Here is a 20,397-nt window from a genome sequence, read left to right on the forward strand (position 1 = left end):
TGTTGTTCTCTAATAGCCTTTTCATAAGAGTAGATAAAATTAATAGAGTAGTAAAGAAATAGATAAAAAGCTGATGCTGCGCACGTTTGCTTTTCTTGTTAGAAGACTTGGAGGGAAGGTGATGGTTTTCTTACTGTGACATTGCTCTTGTTTGTGTTTCAGGCATATTTCATGACAGACTTCTCCAGTCCCAGAGTCTGGAATCGGGCATGAACAGTTGGGGGTGGGAGAGCGTTACTGTCTTTGTTCTGGAACATGTTTGCGTTGCTGCTGTGTTTTCTGGTTTGTGTCATGCTGCAATGGATCTGTTCGGGTGTCCTTGCACCTCCTTCCTCCTCCTGGAGCTGCAGTCTTCATTTGAAAGTGTTGGAATAAACAGGAGCTTGCTCACCATGCATTTGCAAGCTTGTTTTCTTTTACTGCTATAGTGTGTAAGGTTTCTTTCAATGTCTCTTTACTGTACTGGTATAGTATATCCTTTATGTGTAAAGCACAGCCCCTTTCAGTCTCCGCATGGAGAATTTTGTCTAGATTATCAAGGAAAAAACAAGCATGATGAAGATGCCACAACTTCTCTGAGTAACCAGTTCGAGTGCTCAGACCCCCTCAGCGTAGAAGTGTTTCTTGATGCTCAGAGAGAACTTCCTCTGTTTCAGTTTGGGCCCATGTTTGTGCACACAGACACACACAGACGCACACGCAGACTTCGGCATGTCTCTTCCCTCAGGATCACATGAAAGCAAGTGCACAAAGCTTACCTCAGGAGTGTTGTTCAGCCATGCTGCAAGGGCAGCTTGCCTGGCTATACTAGCAGTGGAAGGATCCTTTCACAGTTTTGGTACATATTCTGGTATTAATCAGGCGTGCTATATGCTGTTGCAGGCACCCTACAGAGCTGTCATCTGCTGGCTTCAAGATGTTGTTTCGTTGCTTATTTTAATTAAAAAAAAACCACCAAACTTTCTTACCAATCATCGTGAAAGGGTTTTAACCCTGAATTACAGAACTGCTGTTTTAAGAGTGCCAGGACCTGCCTCTCCCCCCCACCAAGCAACTTCTAGCTGTGAGTGAGCATAGTTCCTACTACTGCAAGTTTACTTACCCCTTGAGTGAAAAAGGACACAGGCGTAGTAACTAGAGAGAGGTTGCTTTCACCAGGGGGAAGGGGACAAGGGGAAGAAAGTGAGTATCTTCTACTGTGCAAGAGAATGGAACAAATTCTTCAGCATTCCACGACAATGGAGAGTTAAGAGCAGGCACTGTAGCAGTACCATCTTGCTTGTAAATCCTGCAGAATTTTAAGACAAGTCAGCTTAAAAATGCCTGTTAGGTGGAAGAATTGGATGAGATGACCCTTGCTGATTTCTGGTGTTTCCTCCAGCGTTTCTGAGTAACTTGGAGAATTAGCCTGTCCCACAGTCTTACCTTGTCCTAGGCTTATGAATACAGAAGAGCAGTTTACAGAACAGAGTTTGGGGTCTGCTAATTCTGTTGCCTCCTAACTCTGAGATTAAGAAAAAATAAGAGGATGGAAGAAGAAGAATAGCCTAAGGCTAACTGAAAAGGCATGCTGTCATTCATTTACTCTTTTAAGTCAAGCAACAAGTAAACTGATCCCCAGACTCCTAAATCTGCGTGCCTGCTGTATTTCAGCACAGCAGGAGTTCTGACAGCACAACTTTTTACCTTGGATGGAGGAATCTTCTGTTAGATGTCTAAAAGTAATCTACAGCCGATTTTTAAAAAGTAGTCTGACAGCCGATTTTAAAAACACCCTTTAAATCACACATGAGAGAATACAGAATCAATCAACTGCTTCTTAAAGGTAGAAATGGGAAAAAAAGTAGGAGCTCTGATGTAGTAATAACCCACTGAAAAATAAATTTATTTCAGGAAAACTATAAACAATATATACACAAAAAGCTTAAAGGGGTTTCACTTCTTGTTGACAGGAATAATGTACATTAATGTGCTAACATTTCCAAGGGTTTTGACATAACCCTATGCCTTAGTGTCCATGATAATATTACCATCCTTGTCCTTTATTCTGACTCTCCCAGAGACATACTTTGTTTCCTGCTGTCCATTCATGTACACAGTCTTGACAGTACCATCCGGATATTCCCGTCTCTTGAACTCTGATGTGTGTAGTTCTCTCTGGCCATTATTAAACTCTATAGTTTTGCTTCCATCTCTGCATTAAATAAATGTAAGTATTTTAAAAAAATATTGTAAGGTCTATACAAAAGCTTAAACTTAATCTCTGAACAAACATTAAATATGCAAGCCTAAATGAAGGAAGAACTGAAGAAAATACAGTATTTGTGAAAAGCCTGTTTTATGAATTATCATCACAGCTGGTTAGTACTCAAAAACGTGTTTCCACAAAAACTGACATACAACTTTATACTTGAGAGCCTCTAATGCACTTTCTCTGCATTAAATCTATTGCTGCAACAGTCCCAGAAAAGTTTAAAAGTTAATGTCCTCAGCGCTATCCGTTTCTATGGCAGACCTGCTTGCCACACCAACGAGGTTCTCGCGTATCTTCTAGAACTATGCACAAATCAGAAAAAATCTCTCAGGTTAGGGTATGAGAAAATACACACAGGCATTCAGTCTTTATGTCTCCTCTAAGCTACCAAGAAAAAAAAAATAATCAAGATTTCAAACAGCAAATAAATTTTCGCAGTTGTAAGAGTCGGTTAGAAAATCAGCTTGTCTCAACCTTGTCATTAAGGACATGACACCCCCAGTTAGACTATAGGGTCCTTTCCTATGGATTTGATGCGGCCTGGGAGCAAGACTCATCTCGACAGGCCTGTTGCAGCAAAGATACGATATCGTGAGAAAATCTCCAGGGTAAAAGTAAAACAAAAAAGACAAAGGCGCGGCTGGCGTGCAAAGAACTTGTTTCACCGGCAACGCACCCTGGTACTGGTACAAGATGGATTGATGGGGGACGGAGTGAAACGGTCTCGTTCCACGGCCCTGCCCTGTCCAAGACTATCCGTACCTCTGTAAGGATGGGAACAATGAGCTGCAGGTGCCACGGCTAGCCAACCAGAAAGATGGCAGACACCGTGCCAAGCACTGTGACGAAATCTTTACCCTGAGGAGAACTTTGCTTGTTATAATGTCATTATAATCCCAAAACACACCTCCATCCCAAAGGCTACCCGCCTCCGAAGTAGAGGAGGAGCAAGGTGTGTAGTTTAGCATAAAACGTCATCCCCCAGCAACCTAAAGTTGAAGCCTTCCCCACCAAGGATCGACAATGATCGATCGTTAGGACCGGCAGGACGCTGCTGGCTCCGGGCCGGGGGGACGCCTTGGACCCGCGGTGGTAGCTATATTCCTCTTTTCCTCTCTTTACTTACTTTTCACTCCCCTTATCTATCGCACGTCGCTTACAGACACAAAATAATAAAGTTTTTGCTGTTTAGCTGAAGCTAACCCCTTTTGGGGGTGGTCGCCTTAATTTTGCACTTAGAGATCTCAGCAAAGAACCATCACGAGTCCTTAGTGGACTGTGACAACAGTACAGTATATTAAAATGTAAACTTCTAGAAGTAAATCTGTGACCATATACTGCCTCTACCAGTGAGCCCTAACTGCTGCTATCCCACCCACAGGCTAGGGTACCTGAAAAAGTAAAGCTTACCGCTGAATATGAACAATAGTGCCATCTGGAAAGATAGTTTCTTCTTGCCCATCCATAAATAAATTTTTAATAGTTTGGTCAGGGAAAGTAATTTCTTTCTTGCCATCAGGATAATGTTTCTCTGAAATGGATTTTGAGACAATATGCTTATTACATAACTACAGGTGTATATATATATATATATGGGCAGCAATTTTGAGGGTTGCTTGGGTTAGATGATTTCTTTACCTATTTGTCCATTTGAAAATTGCAAGACCTCTAAGCCATCAGAGTATGTAGTATGTGTAGTCTTAGCATCAGCATAATAATAAATCTGCAGAAAACAGTTCAGATTTTACATAATTAATGAGAAATTTTGTATGTGTGTGTATACATGCACATAAATGTTCAGAGAAAAGTGCAGAAGATGTAGGATACATACCACTGTTTGATCAGGCATAACCTGCTTCACATCCCCATTGAAGAAGATTATAGTTACGGTCTTCCCGTCAGAATCCACTTTTTTCCATGTCCCATTGGGGAAAAATACAAGGTGACAGCCATTTTTCAAAACTTTCTCAACCTAGTGAACACATTACAGAGGTCAGCCTTGAGCCATCACACTCATTCCTCTCTCACAACAGCTGTCTTGTGGAGTTTCAGAGTGCCAAGCTCTCATTTTACCTTTCCGTCAGGATAAGCAGTTTCTCTCTGTATCTCTTCACTGTCTGTATGTGCAGGTCCAGATGGTGATGACACATGAGCTTCAACAGGAGAGGCATCCTGAAATAACAATAATCTAAGCATAAACTCAAATCGAGCTTTGTCTTTATACATGTTTTTTTCCTAGGCTGACAGGTGTTTCAGGAAACGAGCATCAGGGAGGAACACAAGTATAGGAAGGCATCAACACAATCTGGGTTTTATGGAACTCCTAGTATAATTCAAGTGGTAAAACAGACTGAGATTTGGCAGTAATTGGTTGTGCGGGGTCAGCTGTAGTCTGGACTAAAGTGGAATTCAGTGGTGTGTTGTAGCATGGTGCTAATCTGCCTTAAGTCACCCATATCAAGGTACGAAACAATAAAGTTTCATAAAACCCTACCTACAACAATTAATGTAAGAATTAATTCAACTATTTACAAGATTCTTGCGCAGTTGCCCTATGTGGAGCATGTAAACATCCAGCTTCTTCCCCTCCCTCAAAAGGTAAAACATTTTGCAAAATTCAAGAGATCAGGAGATTATTATTTTCTTTCCTCAGCCAAAGGATATTGCTACTACTAGACATGGGTAAAACATTCTGCATTGACCACTACATAGCCATTTTCTGTGATGACAATAAAATTGCAGTTGAAGAGTGCAGCAGTTAAGTCAACAGCTTCACCAGTCACCCTCCAGATACTCATTCAAGTACAAGTAACTATTGTTTTATTTTGGGTTTCCCCTCCCCGCTTAAAAAAATCAAATGAAGATACAGGACTTACTACCATGAAAGTCCTAGAAGTATCTTCTACTGCCATCATTGTCTCAGAGTTGCTTCTGTCACTAGCAGGTGCTGATGCAGGTGTTCTAGAAAGCTTTCCTACTCAGATACATGTAATAAAGATTTGGACAGGAAAATTAAGGTACAGCTTAAGTGTTGTAATTATATATATGAGGTCAAGTTTTACAGGACACCTACTTTTAAGTACAGTAGAAACCAAAAGCAGTATATTTATTAAAATAATCAGCATAAGCCAGCTCCCTCAGATGTTTCATTGCTGCATGTGTCAGCCAGCTGAAGAATCACGGCAATAGGCATAACACTTGCACTTTCTCTCCTATTTAATTTCTCTAGATTTACAAAGGATTTTTTTTTTAACCAGTGGGCATCTAGAAAACATCATTAGTTATGCCTTAACCTTTTAACAGGAACTGATTGGCAGACTTTTCCCACGTTTCTCCTAGCACACGAGAAAGATGACCAAAATAAAACAAGCAAGGGCTTCAGTTCTGGAACACACTCCTCTAACAGATAACATAATGGTTGTTTGAGCTGTTAGAGGTGTCAAAAAAGTACCCTCCAGTTACTTTCTGTATATGATTATTCATTAGAAAAGGATATAGTTGCCAACAGCATTTGCTCCTAACTGTGAACAAGGAACACCCACTGCAGCATTGCCCACATGAGTATAGATCCTGGTAACAGAAGGTTCTGAGGAGAGACAGCCACTGCAATGCTACTAACATCCGCGGCTTGGAGAACATCAATGATTAATGCCATTTTGGACTACAGAATGCAGCTTCTTGGTAAGAGCACCAAACACGACCAGAACGGTCACCCATCACAGCTTTCTCCAGAATCTTACCCTGGGAGGTATTTATCCATATGCTCAAGTCCATTATAACTATTCTCTATCTACTTTTGAGGTTTTGATACACTCTTTTTAATAAAAGCAAAAATCCATATTAGTATTCTTTTAAAGATTTAACAGAATTTTCTGATCAGACAAACATTTATACCTTTTGTCTGTGAATAACTTTTGCCATTTATCTTGGTGCACTTCTGTACTGGAAGAGGCAGAGATCCAGTTCGACTTTTTGGGCCTCTAACTGGTAGACTCTAAAAGAAAGTAAGTTATTTGTGGTTTATATGAGATTTATTCATAACTGTTCATACAGTGGCAACAAAAATTTATACACTGTGTGACATGAAACTTACTGGAAGCCTTCCGCACAAACTATCCATTTTTGAGATTTAGGCAGCAGAAGGGCTTGTGTGATGTCACCCAAGCTGTACTCTGGAAATCCTCCTCTGTTTGCTGCCTCACTACCAACAACTGAAGAATGTTAATTTGGTGCAAGCAATCTAGAATAATAGTTACAGTTTCAAAACTAAACATAACTACTTTAGACAGCAGTGAACTGCCTGGTTTGCCGGGCAGATCCTTAAGGTGCAGAGGTTCACAGGTTAGATTACACCTATGATTTTTCTCTTACAATTGCATCATTTCGAATTTCTAAGATGAATTCCTCAACAGAATGGATGCTGAACATTGTGAACATTCACATTTGGAGAGAATGCAACTTAACAAAATTCTGTGTCTGTCAACACTAGTGGAGTCCCAAGATAAGTAAATTAAAAGTAAACATCTAAGCTGTAGCTACTGGATTCCAAGTTTATGATCCGAAACTCAAGAATATTCACACAGATTAATTCAAAATACCAAGATTAATAACTTACGGATTCTGCTCTTTTTGGAGTCATCCCAGAATTTTCTATTTTCCTCTTGCTTCCAGCAGCTTCTGCTTTCTTCCAGGCTTCTAGACGAAACCTCTCCATAATTTTTACTTCCTCTTTTAGTTCCATATTCTCATTTACTAAAGCTTCTATTTGATCTTTCAGGCGTCGATAGGTGGTTGACCATTTTGCCTCTTTTTGTTTTAAATCTTCCTGCAACTCTGCAATCTGCTGTTTTAAAGCCTTTGAAAAATGCATGTTTATAAATTAAAGAGCTTTCATTTTTTAATATATTAAAATGTTTTAATGTTCTAATAGAAATACAAGCACACAAAAAAAAAGCCCAAGAGAGGCAAAAAAAATAAGATCAGCTTATTGGTGCAGAGTGGAAGGTAGGAGAAATTTTCTTCCCTGAAAGAGATACTATTTACCAACTTTGTAAGTTCAACTTCAATGACAGGAAGTGTCTTTATTGCCCTCTTGGCATCATTTACTCTTTATAGATTGGCCAGTACAAAGACACTCAAGACAGACATATGAAATCTTTAAGGCTGCTCTTGAGAGGACCCTTCAGAAATCTTGGGATGGGAGAGAGGATACAATCACATAAAACACATGTGCATCTCTCTAGCCAGTTTAGCAAATGTTACTTCAATCTGTTGAAGTTATGTAAAGAAATTTGTAGGGAAGGAGGGAAATCCATGTGTGATGTTTAATGCAACTTGTATGTACATCTCATGTACCACACATCCTGACAATGAAGGAAAAAACAGATCTTGTTTCTTACATCTCTTGACACCTACAGACCTACAAGTAATAACAAAAATGTAACTTTGAAAGTTGTAGATTATTACATTTACTGTACAACAGCTACAGACAGAACAAGTACAGTTTGCACTTTGATCCACTACCATGAATAAAAACTTATAAAACTTATCTACAGTAATTTTGTATCAAAGTGGAAGATGATTCTGCCATAGTCATGAGCAGTTTTTAGTATAGAAAAGTGACAAAAAGATTTGCTCATCAGGAACTTTTGCCTTAAAACCACCAAACACCATTAGTTCTCAACTGCCTTTAAATGAATGCAAGTGTTCCTGTGTGGACTAGAAGAATAATATATTTTCATACCTGAATTTCATCACGTTCTTTTTTATCTGGAATTGCTCTGGCTTCTGTGGTATATTTTTCAAAAACTTTACGCTCCTTTTGCAGTTTTTTCATTTCCTTTTTTTTATATTCTTCTATTTCAGCCAGTTCTCGGGCTTTCTGCTGTTGAAAGTCTGCAATTTCTTTCCTATAATTATGAAACAAAGTTGTTCTAGCCCAAAACTACTTCAAATCTGAGTTTTAAAAAAGCAAATTAAGGCCGTGAATTTTGTGGTCGTTGATTCCAATCCAACATCTGTTACCCCCAGGAAGACTTACCTATGAATGGTCTTACTTATTTAAGGAGTAAGAATTGTCACACAGCTAGTGTCTGAAGTCCAATAATTTGTATTTTTATATCTTCTAATCACAGAAGTTATCCTCAATTTAACAAAGCTTTGGCTAACATCTTCCAACATTCCTCAAAGCAGTAGAACACCATTCCCCCAAAAGTACTGGGGAAAAGAATCTGCTAACAGCAGGAGGTCACAAATTAAAATTAGCCAACAACACGATGCTGTTTCCAAACAAAACAAAAGTGACTTTGGTAGGAATAGGTGTGCTACATTATAGTCACCAGAAGTAACTATTCTCCTCTATATGTCACTTATAAGTCCCCCAGTTCAAATGAAGATATTCGCAGTTTGTACACACAAACCTCCAATCCAAAGGAAAGCATCAACCATGTCAGCACGAAGATCAGTTTTGCAAGACCAATTTAGGACTGTGTTATCACTCAGAACAAAAGTATACAAATTCTCCCAAGTATAGCCTTTAAGGATATATGAAATTAGCAGGGTTTCTTATCATTATTCCTAGATTAGCAATTTGTATGTGAGTAATAATTACAGTTTAAGATTTACATAGAGCAACAACCAGTTTCTCAACCCACGTCTCCACTGTAACCGAAACACACCGCTTATTTACCTGTATAGTTGGTAACTGGACAATATGATAAACTGGAACATACTATGTAAGTGAAAGCACCAAAATGTTCAATTAAAAATTACCTGATATTTGCCAAGGCATGCTCTCTTTCTTCACGGAGTTTAGTTAGAGTTGTGTTTTCAGCTCTGAATCTCTCTATTTCCATTTCCAATTCAGTGAGTCTTTCTCTCAGTAGGTGGGATGGAACAGTGTTTCCTTGTCAAAGAACAACCAGATGCAAGTTATCCAAGCGGAATCCATATGACTGAAGTAAATAATCACACACCAGTTTAAAAAACAACCCATAAAATCAAGTTATACTATTTGAGAAATAGTAGTAGTATTGCAAAAAAAAAAAAACAAACCCTAATATTAAAATAATACAAAGTGAGATTTTAAAGCACGCCACGCTATTTACTCAAGTATTTTATATAATACTCAAATATTGAGTATATCATCTTTGTAAAACTAAATGTATATTAGGAATTGAAATGTAAATGGCTTTGTGTCAAGCTAGAGAAATTAAAGGAAGGTATAAGGGCCAAGCATCAAACAGGAAAGTTTATGGTTGTAAGTTTTTTTCACAACAAAGTCTGCTCATACCCATCACCAATGTGAAATCTATTCCAGAGGCTCATGATAGGATTTGTGAGCTTTTTTGCCATCCCAGTTTCCTGTTCAGTCTCAACACTCCCAGGGTTTTAATAGCCCACTTCCAAGTATGCAAGAGAAAAGCCTAACTACTGATGTTGCAGTGAAGGGTGAATGAGGCAACTACCTAAAATGCTTTGAGATGCAGTAAAAAAACCCTACCCCTCTCCCTGCAAACAACATCTAGTAGGCATCTTCAGACAACCCTAAAAAATCTATTTTACACAAAACAACAATCAGAAGTAGTAGTTTCTGTATCAACTTCTCATAAAAACCCTAAACAAAATCCTAAACATTAATTGCAGCAGAACTTTAAAACCAAGATCTCCCCAACTTACAGAGAAGAGTTTTAAATGCTAGGCTATGCCATCATGCTTTCACTGACCAACTGCATTTTTAATGATCTCACATAAATGCAACAGCTTCAACAGGAGCTTTTAGAGGCAGTCCTTCCCCAGACTATAGCCATATGGTTGAAAACAACTTGAGCAAAGCAGAAAAATGAATCAGTGTTTCCCATATTCCACGTGAATTCTCTAGATATATATATAAATATAGTACTGACGGAAAATACAGACAGGGCTGCTGCCTCCTAATACTTTATAAGATAAACAAGCTAACCTAACAGTACACAGCATTATCCTACTGAGGTGTACATGTGCACTGTCACTCGAAAGGGTGGTACCACTTCATTTACAGCAGGACTTGGACACTTTCCTGGAATTGGAATTGGTGATCAAGCAGCTCCAGATCAAGTTAGTTCAATGAGCTAGTCTCACAGAAAACTAGCCTCCAGGGAAGGGAAAAAAAAAAAAAAAAAGTTTTATGAAGTTTTAACTGATTGTACTCATTCTCCAAGCTGCATAATTGTTAGATTTTATACTAGACATGCAACCAGGAGAGGAGATGAAAGGTAAGAACACCCTTTGATGTATTGTTAAGTTGCAGCTTAAACGTTAGAAAGAAAGACTTGTAATGTATGTCTTCTTCAACATTTCCTACTTGTTGCTGTTCTCTCACTTCCTGGTTCCTGTTCCACATTTGGTTTGATTTCACGCTCTGAATGACAGCCTGCCTTCTGGTTTGGTTTCAGTGAAGGAAACAGTTTCATCATCAGGTTTGATACAGGAGGTCCATTTGAATCACTGTCCACTGCAGACTCTTTGGACATTCCATCTCCCTTCTTTGAGGCAACTTTTCTCCTTATTGCTTTATCTGGGAGAGTTGTATCATTCTTACTGGAAAAGCCCATCTGTAAAGGCATTTTAATGTCCTGTTCAGGTAAATCACTGTTAACATAATTTTCATCAAGATCACTCCATGTTCTTTCATCATCAAACTCAGACTTACTCCCACTTATACATGACATGCTTCTCTGATGGTCTGAAGCTTTCCTAATCTTTTGCTTTGACAGTGCACTGCAGTCTTTGTCTGACAAGCCAAGGTCAGCATCTCCATTTTTGCTTTCTTTGCTGATGTCTGCAACAGAACCTCCATAATCAAGAAAATCTAGATCCCTTTCTCTATTGGTCATAAAAAATGTCTTAGCATCTTCATTTTCATGCTTTAATGTGGTCTCAAGTTCACTCTCAGAATCTGTAGTAGTATCACCGTTGCCCTCATCCTTATCTTCCTTTACAGTCCATTGATTACTTTTTAAAGCAGGAGCTGCTGTCATGGAAGAAGCTGAAGATATTACACAGTCCGTTTTGTTCAATGCATCCTGCATTCTAAAAGCTGTTCCTGAATTTGAGACTGTATGCATAACTGCTCTATCATTTGTATTTCCCTGGGTCATACAATCTGCCTTTTTATTTTTCTTATAAATAAGTTCAACAGCCAGTGCCTTTACTTGCTGCTGTTTTGCCTTGATAGGGGTAGAAGACATTCTACGGCCTTTTAAAGTTTGCTGATCATGATCTAAGATTCTTTGCACAAATGAGGAATTACTTGAGAAAGAAATTTCATCTGCAGCTTGTTCTAGAAACAAAAATTCATCTAGTTCTAGATTCTCTTTTTCTTTTTCTTTTTCCCAGTTTTCCAGCTTATTCTGAAACGAGACTTCAAAAGACAGTTCTGGATCCTTCACAGGGTGAACTACAGGACATTTAGAATTAGAAAAGGCACTGGCCAGCTCACCAGACAACTGAGGCTTTTCTGTGCCAGGTAATTTGTTTCCAATTTTGACAGCGTTACACTTCACAAATTCTACTATGTTCTCTTTATTTTCTATTTTGTTGTTAATTTCTGATGGGAAGGAATCTCTCATCTGTCCATCATGATTTTTTCCTGGTTGCATTCTTGTTTCTACTGGTGAGATGTTTTTCCCATTGTGATTCCTGAGTACCAGGGTCTTCTGAATAGGACAATGTTTTGCTTTATCAGGGTGGCTATATTTTTTATATGGTGCAAAAGGGTTCTCAGAAACCAGTTCTTTGCCAGGGGGTATAGCTTTCTTCTGTGTTTGTGGTCTGTCCACTTTAACAACATTTCTGTCGTCTGACGCCCTTTGTTGAAGATTTGGGGTGTTTTCTCCAAGTTTTGTAATTTTAGATTTGGCATTAGTGAATCGTGTTAAGCCTTCTCCTCTTTTCAGGAAGGGGCGTTTGATCACTGGTTTTTGAATGGCTGATCCATTTGTCTCCTGAAAAGGGGTAAGGAAAAGTAAAACGCAAAATGTTGAAAAGCCCCTTACACAGTTTGAAGATTTCTTCAAATAAACCCCACATATGAGTAGGAATTTATATAGTTTCTACTTTATTTCTAAGGATATCTTAGACAATTGAAATATTTGGGGCTTATTGCTTTAAGAATGTGAATATTAAGAATTCAGTATAATCTTTTAATGCTAGAATGTTCTTTGTACATTTTTAAGGCACCAATTGCATCTTGGCACAATATATAAAGAACAATAAAGTTAAAAAAATAAATAAATAACCTGTAACTTCTGTTTTTGCTCCAGACGCTGCTCTTCTAGTTGTATCTGTTCTTCCAGGAATTCTTCGAATGTCTGTTTCTTCTCCTGAATCGCAGCTTTAATAGGTCTAGTGTAATTAAAAAAAAAAAAAAATCAATTCTTACATTTCTATATAAAATAACTGTGTTTAATGTCACTGCTATTCAAAGACCTACGGTGTAATTATATAAAAGATGACAAATTATGATGTACTTTGGTCATTAAGTGTCAAAGTTATTCTGACAAATGCATTATAACACTAGCTGTTTAGCAGGAATTTGATAAACCATTTCTCAATAGTTAATATACATGTCTAAAAGACACTGTATGCAGGTTTTGCTGTTTCTTCTTTCACTGCTTTTCTCAATGACCCCTTCTTCTGCCCAGACCACCAAACTTTCACTCATACTTTAGTCATATTGCCATTTCTACAGTAGCTTCCCACTCAGTGATGCTACTGAGATCATGTTCCATATCTCCCCCTTTGATACTTCTCCTTCACAGCCTTGTACTGGGTCTGGCTGGGATGGAGTGAGCTTTCTTCACAGCAGTCCATCTGGTACTGTGTTTTTTGGATTTGTGACTACAACAGTGTTGATAACACACCCATGTTTTAGCTATTACCGAACACTGCTTGCAAAGCATTAAAACTTTCTTCAATTTTTCATGCTGCTCCCAGCAAGTAGCCTGCGGGGGGCAACAGGCTGAGAGGGGACACAGCCACAACAGCTGACTCAATTGAGCAAAAGGATATTCTATGCCATCTGACATCATGTTCAGCAGTAAAAACTGGGGGCTTGGTCTTTCAAAAGTAGCTGTTGCTCAGAGACCAAGTGGGCATCAGTCTGGCTGTGGGAGGTGGAGAGTGACTGCCTTTGTATCACTTGGGTTTTTTCCCCTCGTTCCTTTCCTTTATTAAACTGGTCTTATCTCAACCCACAAGTTTTCCGTGTGTTTGCTCCTCTGATACCCTCTCCCATTCTGCTCTGTAGGCCATTGTGAGCAAGCAGTTGGGTAGGTGCTTAGTTGCTGGCTGAGCTCAACCCATCACACCACAGCCTGGAACAAGTATTTCTTGGTTTTGTGATGACCCGTCAGAACTTTAAAATAATGCCAACCACTACTTTGATTCACAAACAAAGCTTGTAAAAGAGAAGGCTTCTGCCACAAGCGCTATTATTACTTCTTAGCCATATACAGACATTTAAACAAACGTAACTCCTGGTAACAGACTAAAAAGTCACAGCCTTACACTCCTCCTCCACGTTACTACTTTCACCATGTAACAGCGGATAGGAAGTTGTAATAAATCAAATTGGGAACAGTAATTATAACTGCTTATATACTAAGCTACACTAAAATGTGCTTCTAAACTATCGTTACCCCAGGTTGCACACACCTCTTCAGCCAATACACAACATCCCATCTTTCACAGCATAAGCAATTTCAAGCCAGAGCCTCTCTTAGTACAGGTCTCCACAGTACCTAACAAAATGGAATCCTTGGTTAAGAAAGCTACACAAATTAAGACTATTAGACTCTTTCAGTCAGGACTCAGAATTAAACCAAACTCATGTTATTTGACAAAAACTGCATAGTAATGGCCCGAGTTACCTTTCTTCTGTATTAGTCCACAAATGTTTTCCTCCACTGGAATTTTCAGAGAGATCCGCACTTTCCACGAGTAAAGGATCAGTGTGATGATCTTCACTCTCCATTAATATCTCCATCTTTTGTTCTGGACACCACATGGTTTTTCCTATGAAATTAATAGAATTTTTTTTTTCTCCCCAACAACAAATTAGTTTTCAGCTCATACTTCAAGCTGAATTCAGGTCAGATTAAAACCAGAAGGTAATGTAGTCTGAATTCCTACACAAAATAGTCCAGAGATTTACCCAAATTAATTATTATTTCAGCTAGAGCTTTCTTTTTTAAAGGAACATTTAATTATGCATTAAAGTTTTCCACAGACCTTAAATAACCCCTTCTGTTTGTTCATCTTCTTTGCTAATGTTAATTTATGGCTTAAAAATAAAATAACTGAACAAATTTGGATGTCTGCTGTACTGAAGTGCTCTCTTATCAAGCTTCTGTGTCCCCTATATATGTATAAAATAAGACAGATTTATCCTTTCACATCCTCTTAAACCAAGGCCTCTGATTAAAATCTTTAAAGCTGGTATGAAGTATGATGAAATGCAATCTCGTACCTTTTCCTTGAAATCTCTGCAGGTTTATAAGGTTTAACTTTATTAATTTGCTAGATTCAAACCAAAACCACTATTCCAGTCATAGCAGCAGAATAGCCATGCTGGTACCAACGGTAAACTAAGAAGAGGAGGAAAGGTAAAGAACTCCAGTGCTTCGCTTCTGATGTACAAATAATTTTCAGTCATATGGTGGGTCCTTGTTAACCTATCCTGATTCCTAATCCCAGTCCTATCCTCACAATAGAGCTGGTCTGAAGACATTCTGTATGCTTGGAGAGATTGCTATTTTACATTTGCTGTGTGAAAAGGTGAGTACAGTTCAGCCCAAACAATTCAGCTATGCAATATCTATCATTATTTGCTGTTTTCCCAGTCTTTATCATATATAAGCATATATTAGCAGTAATGATTATAGTTTCTTCCTGAAACAGACAGGCATTTCATGCAGACAGAAGAACTTGATTTTTGTCTAACGCTGCTTTAAACAAAACTCACATGGACATCAGCTCTTGACATCTGTAAGCTGTCAGTAAACCAACCAAAAAACCAAGTGAACCAACACTTGTATCAAATCTTCACAATAAGTAGGAGAAAACTATGCTCAGTAACTACAAGGGGAAAAAAAGTCCCACCACACACCATTATCTTTCTATAAATTAGTAACCAGTAGTGTATTTGTCTTCCTCATTTTTCAAACAACTCTGCATTTTCAGAGGCACACCCAGACCTTGTTTCTCACAAGCAGACACTCCTGAAAGATTGTCATTCAAAAATGAGGTGCATTCTTTGTTGTTTAACTTTTGTAAAAAATCACTGTCTCGTGTATGTGGAGGAACAATTGGAGCATAAGCTCTGTCTTCAAAGATATTCTGATACCCAGATGATGGCAATTGGAGTAAAGTGGTTAAGCCTGCTGAATGCCCAGGTCTTAGCTTTTGACTTTCAGCCATTAGAGTAGAGCCTTGAAATTAACAGGAAAAAAAAAAAAAAAAAAAAGGCTGTGTCATTGTATTTGTATTACAACACCAGTGTTCCAGAGGAGGAAAGAAATGGCGCTGAAGGGCAAGACTGATCACCCAGCTTCCTGCCTGATGTCACTCATCAAGAATAAATTATTAGGCAACCTGGATTTTGTTCTCCTAAGGCTAAGCCCTAATTCATTTTCTCAGGTAGGTAGAGTGAAAGAAAGATAATCATTTTAAGTCAGGTTCAACTGATATGCCAGCAGAAGATACCCCTGCTCAACTCTAAAAGCTTTTTCCAGCCCAGCACTGCCTACTCCCTTTCCACACAGCAAGCGGGACTGGAAAACTGATACAGGTTACAAGTGTTTGGTTTTAAATACAGATCAGCTCCCTAGTCTAGTTCAGTTCATCACCTGAAATTTGTGCTGCCTAAGCACAAACAAGAAGGGACAACTTCATTTCATACACTGACAGCTTAAAGCAATCAAAAGTACTGTGAGAAATAACTAATCAGAAATGAAAGCAACTGTTTGTTTTACACTGTCTTTTATGTTTAAAATACATTCTTCAAAACAAGAGCTCCCATCATAGCACATGTTGATCAAGTTACAATTACAGCTCGCATTCTATAAAAACAGGATAGTTTTTCTTCTACAGTAGCACTCAATTTTCAGGCACTGAAGCAATGCAGCATTTATTTTTGACTAATCAAGTAATCTTAAAATGAAGAACACTGAATACACTTTCAGATTTTAACTGGAAAATGATATTAAATTCTTCAGTTTACTCAAAGTACTTCATATGCTTTCTTCCTCAACTTACCAAGAAGTGCTGTCTGGCCAGATACCATGCTAAGTAGCTTCTCCTGCTCTTCCATTAGCCTTTGAAGTTGCTCCATCTGTTGTTTCTTTAGTTGTTCCTGTTTCTGTTGTTGCAATTCCTTCAGCTTTTCAAACAAAAAATAAAAAAATGTATTAGAGTCTAAGTTTACTTAGAATGTACCACAGGATTAGTGTCATCAAGACAACAGCTACTTCTTGTTTTAAAGATGTTCCATTAAGTAAGTGTAACATGAAGGAAATTAATAATTTTTCTATCTATGAATAGATATGTTATTTCCAGTTTGCCCAATTAGCAGTACCACCAGTCTTTAACTGACCAATCTTCAAACAACAGCAATCGGAAAACTCATTTCTCCTGCATGAGAAAAACTTCTACTAAGCTGGGTTTTTATCAAAATGTGAAACACTTCATAATAATTAAAGCTTTAAAAAAGTGGGGGGGGTTCGTTGGTTCTTTTTTCCCCCCTCTCTCCAAGATCTCAGTTACCATGAACAGTACTGATACAAAGGACCAAGAAAGGGGAAAAGAGCATTGGAGAACATTAAGACTCATGAAGCTACCTGAAAAAAAAAAAAAAAGAATTAAAATACTGATTAAACTCAGCAATCCAGTCTTCACTTTCTTGTGTGGCAGGAGTCCCTGGCCCTGCCTTGAGGGCCATAAGAAGGCAGGGCATTCTGTACCACAGCAATGGGTGTTGGGCCTCCATGCCCATCTCTGTATCTCCAACACACACATATGTGCTAGTTCCAGCTCCTCCGAAGGAAAGACAAGAAGCCTGATAAAATCCTTCTATAGATCAACAATTGGACTACACCTGTCATCTAACAGATAAGAAAAATTTCCCCCCCTTCTCCTTGTAGTCTCTTAAATTCTAGTGAAAACAGAAGTAAGGCACTATGTAAGCAGAAGCTGTGAGCTAATGATTAAGATCCAAAGATCACCTAAGTCTCATCTCCAACCCCTTATCTTGATTTATTAAAGAAATTGTACTTCTACCTGTTCTGATAATATCCTCAGGAAACCAAACTGAAAAAAACTTTCATACATCCAAAATTACACTCATCATTGCAAGCATCAGATTTACTTTTTTATAACGGATTAGATTGTCAATAACTTTCTAAGACAGGAGACTTAACAATTCCTCTTAAGATGACAGATATTAGCTTGTTTAATTGTATTTAGCCACTATTTGATACCACTGACAATACTGAAAAAGTGAATAAATATTTTCCTATCACGTAAAATAGAGGAGAAAGCTTTTACAGCACCACGTAAGTGGTGGAATTCTAGAGACTCACACACATTCCCTCACATACCCCACTTGAATGAACAGACATAGAGATTTGTACTGAGGTAGCTGCTAGAAGAGGGGACGAGGTAAGTGACTTTTTAATCCTTAACAGCAAGATCTACCGAAGTGCCTATGAACACTTTCAGCTAATGTAATTTATATCTAGTAATCGGGAAGAACTACAAGCTAATGTACAGCCACACACAGTGGATTAACTGACGTGCTTGTGTTGGAAAAAAAACAATGAAGAACATCATAGTGTGGTAATTCCAGGCCTTTTTATCCCAACGTCACAGATACTTCATCACATTCAACACTAACACCTCTCTTCATTTTAACAGACCCAGGTATATGGGTGTACATAGCTACCTTGAGAAATAACAGAGATGTTGCTATAGATACAAATACATACAAATGCAGGATGTTGCAATATCTGTGGTGAAGGGTGCACCTTTCAAGGTAAAAAGATTTTGAGAACAAATACACTGCCACTAAATGCAATTCCATTTTAAACTGGAACCTGTACCAGCTGGAAACAACAGAAGTTAGACACTCAGTAACAGCACATGATGAGGACACCAATTTTTATACAAGCATAACTGTGACTTAGGGCTTGCTCTTTCAGCTTGCTGTGTTCTATATGTTGCAAAGAATTTGCTTACTTCCAGATATGACATTTCATATGCAGAAACAAAATAAATCTTAATTGACATACATCAAGGAATTATAGAATTTTTACCTGTTCAAGCTTTTGTAAGAGTGGGTCCCTGTGACTGGATTTATTCTGACCATCCATTTCGCCACGGACAAAGTCTGTTTTAGAGGCTTCTACATTATATGCTGCTGCTGGAAAAGATGGTTCAGTGGTATATCGCTGAAGCATACAAGAGCTGCCAGACTCTTCTTCACACAAGGAGTCATCACTTACAGAGCAGCTGTCTGAAAGATGAAGCACTTCAGCAGGGAAAGCTGTGATGTTTTCAGGTCCAAATAATAAATTTTCTTTGTTGATTTTCAAACCAGTAAAATTAGGATCTAGTAAGACTCCAGCACGGGAACTATTGGACATCCAATGTGCAATGAAGTTTTGTTCACTACTTGGATCTTCACCAGTTGGCATCTTGTAAATTGTGTTCCAATTTATTTGCTGATACAGCATTAACATAACAATATTATGTTATGTACCGGTAGGACAGTAAAACTCTCAAATTTCCAGGTATTTGGTATGCACGGTTACCTACTTTTGGCACCTAGAAATTAAGTAGAAAAACAAAATAAGAAGTCTACAATAACAGATTCCCAGTAAAAGCAAGCTACTCTCTTATAATCAACCTAGTGTATTTATAAAAATACGTCACAATCTGCCTTTCCCTGGGCAATAAAAATAATTTGGACAACTGGTAACAAACACCTTCTGTGCAGGAAGTCAACATAATCTTATTATTTATTTGAGTGCAGTTAATATTATCTCAAATATTATAAAGCTGTGTATAATATTCTCTTCAGTACTAGAGAGGGATTCTGATTTTTTTTTACAGTGCCAGCAACAAAAGAAGAGAGGTGATCTGAGGAATTGAAAGAGAGGCTTCCCTCACAAAACCTTCACATTAATGCAAAGTTTCAAATACGTCCATCTAAATACAAACATTCTACTGCAAATATTTCAATGCAGCACTTATCATTTTTGTGTCTTCCTTGGTTTCTCATGGAAACTCAACAACCTGCCTACACAGCCTTTTAGCTTCTTCCTCCCAACCAGCTTCTTTTTTTAAATCCATCCAAAGAAAAGTTTGAAGACTGCAAAAGTTTCAGTGACAACCACATTCCTACAACTGTCATAAGTCATGAACGAATTCGGGTAGATAGAAGACCCGAAGTGATTTCCTCAGGAAGAAAAAGAGACAGAACTGCTGCCGATGACTATGTGGTAGCCAAGAGCCTGACCACTCAGCCCTGACATCTCCAACTAGTCCCAGGGCAATTAACTCTCTACCCGTGCATACGGTGTGTCAGGGGAATACAAGGAGGGGGCCAGGGAACAAAGGACAAACAACCACAGCAGCCCAGGCTCAGCAGCCCTGCTGATCAGGAAATAACTTCTTAAAGCTTCCTTGTTCCCAAGAGATCAGTTCACACCAGCTCTCGCTTAATTTTCCCACTGTAAAAGAGCTTATACACTCTTAACTAAAGTTAGAAACTGTGACTAGGAGAAACAGTGAAATTCTCTTAGGAAAGTGGTTTTCAGCTGTCTCCTGTTTTGAGACGCCACTGGAAGTTTCCCAGTGAGGTACAGATCCCTGCATAGGCAAATCCAAGCGTACAGGGTTCCCATGATATTTTTCCTGTCACCTTTTGGAGACCCCGTCGAGGCAGCCTGACAGTTTACAGCTTCACCTGAAGCCTAAGGGCAGCAGCACCTTCCAGCCAACCGAAGGAACCGGCAGGGCTGCAGCTGACCCGCCCGGGAAGGGACGAAAGGATCCCCCAAAGGTCGCCGGTGGGGGAGACGAGCACAGCCCCGCTCCTCAGCCGA

General features: G+C 38.6%; 1 protein-coding gene across 1 annotated transcript; it reads right to left on the bottom strand.

Moving 5' to 3' along the window:
• Positions 1 to 2,001: 2,001 nt before the first annotated feature.
• CENPJ (centromere protein J) lies at positions 2,002 to 18,984 on the bottom strand. The gene is made up of 16 exons (XM_010073439.1): positions 18,604 to 18,984; positions 16,550 to 16,673; positions 15,490 to 15,723; positions 14,164 to 14,308; positions 12,532 to 12,637; positions 10,614 to 12,237; positions 9,026 to 9,158; positions 7,998 to 8,163; positions 6,870 to 7,109; positions 6,149 to 6,248; positions 5,131 to 5,228; positions 4,328 to 4,426; positions 4,086 to 4,226; positions 3,893 to 3,977; positions 3,665 to 3,785; positions 2,002 to 2,194 (listed from the first exon to the last, which is right to left on the bottom strand). The coding sequence occupies exons 1-16, from the start codon at positions 18,982 to 18,984 to the stop codon at positions 2,002 to 2,004; spliced, it is 3,990 nt and encodes a 1,329-aa protein (XP_010071741.1).
• Between the last annotated feature and the right edge of the window lie 1,413 nt (positions 18,985 to 20,397).

Source organism: Pterocles gutturalis, unplaced genomic scaffold (genome assembly GCF_000699245.1).
Source record: "Pterocles gutturalis isolate BGI_N339 unplaced genomic scaffold, ASM69924v1 scaffold24486, whole genome shotgun sequence".
Classification (NCBI taxonomy): Eukaryota; Metazoa; Chordata; class Aves; order Pterocliformes; family Pteroclidae; genus Pterocles; species Pterocles gutturalis.

Excerpts from the sequence above, each read along its gene's own strand:
- CENPJ (XM_010073439.1), bottom strand. The coding sequence starts at position 18,984 with ATGCCAACTGGTGAAGATCCAAGTAGTGAACAAAACTTCATTGCACAT. Across the intron at positions 7,110-7,997 it reads AAGAACGTGATGAAATTCAG|GCTTTAAAACAGCAGATTGC; the intron begins GTATGAAAATAT and ends CATTTTTCAAAG. Across the intron at positions 4,227-4,327 it reads CTGCTTATCCTGACGGAAAG|GTTGAGAAAGTTTTGAAAAA; the intron begins GTAAAATGAGAG and ends TGTGTTCACTAG.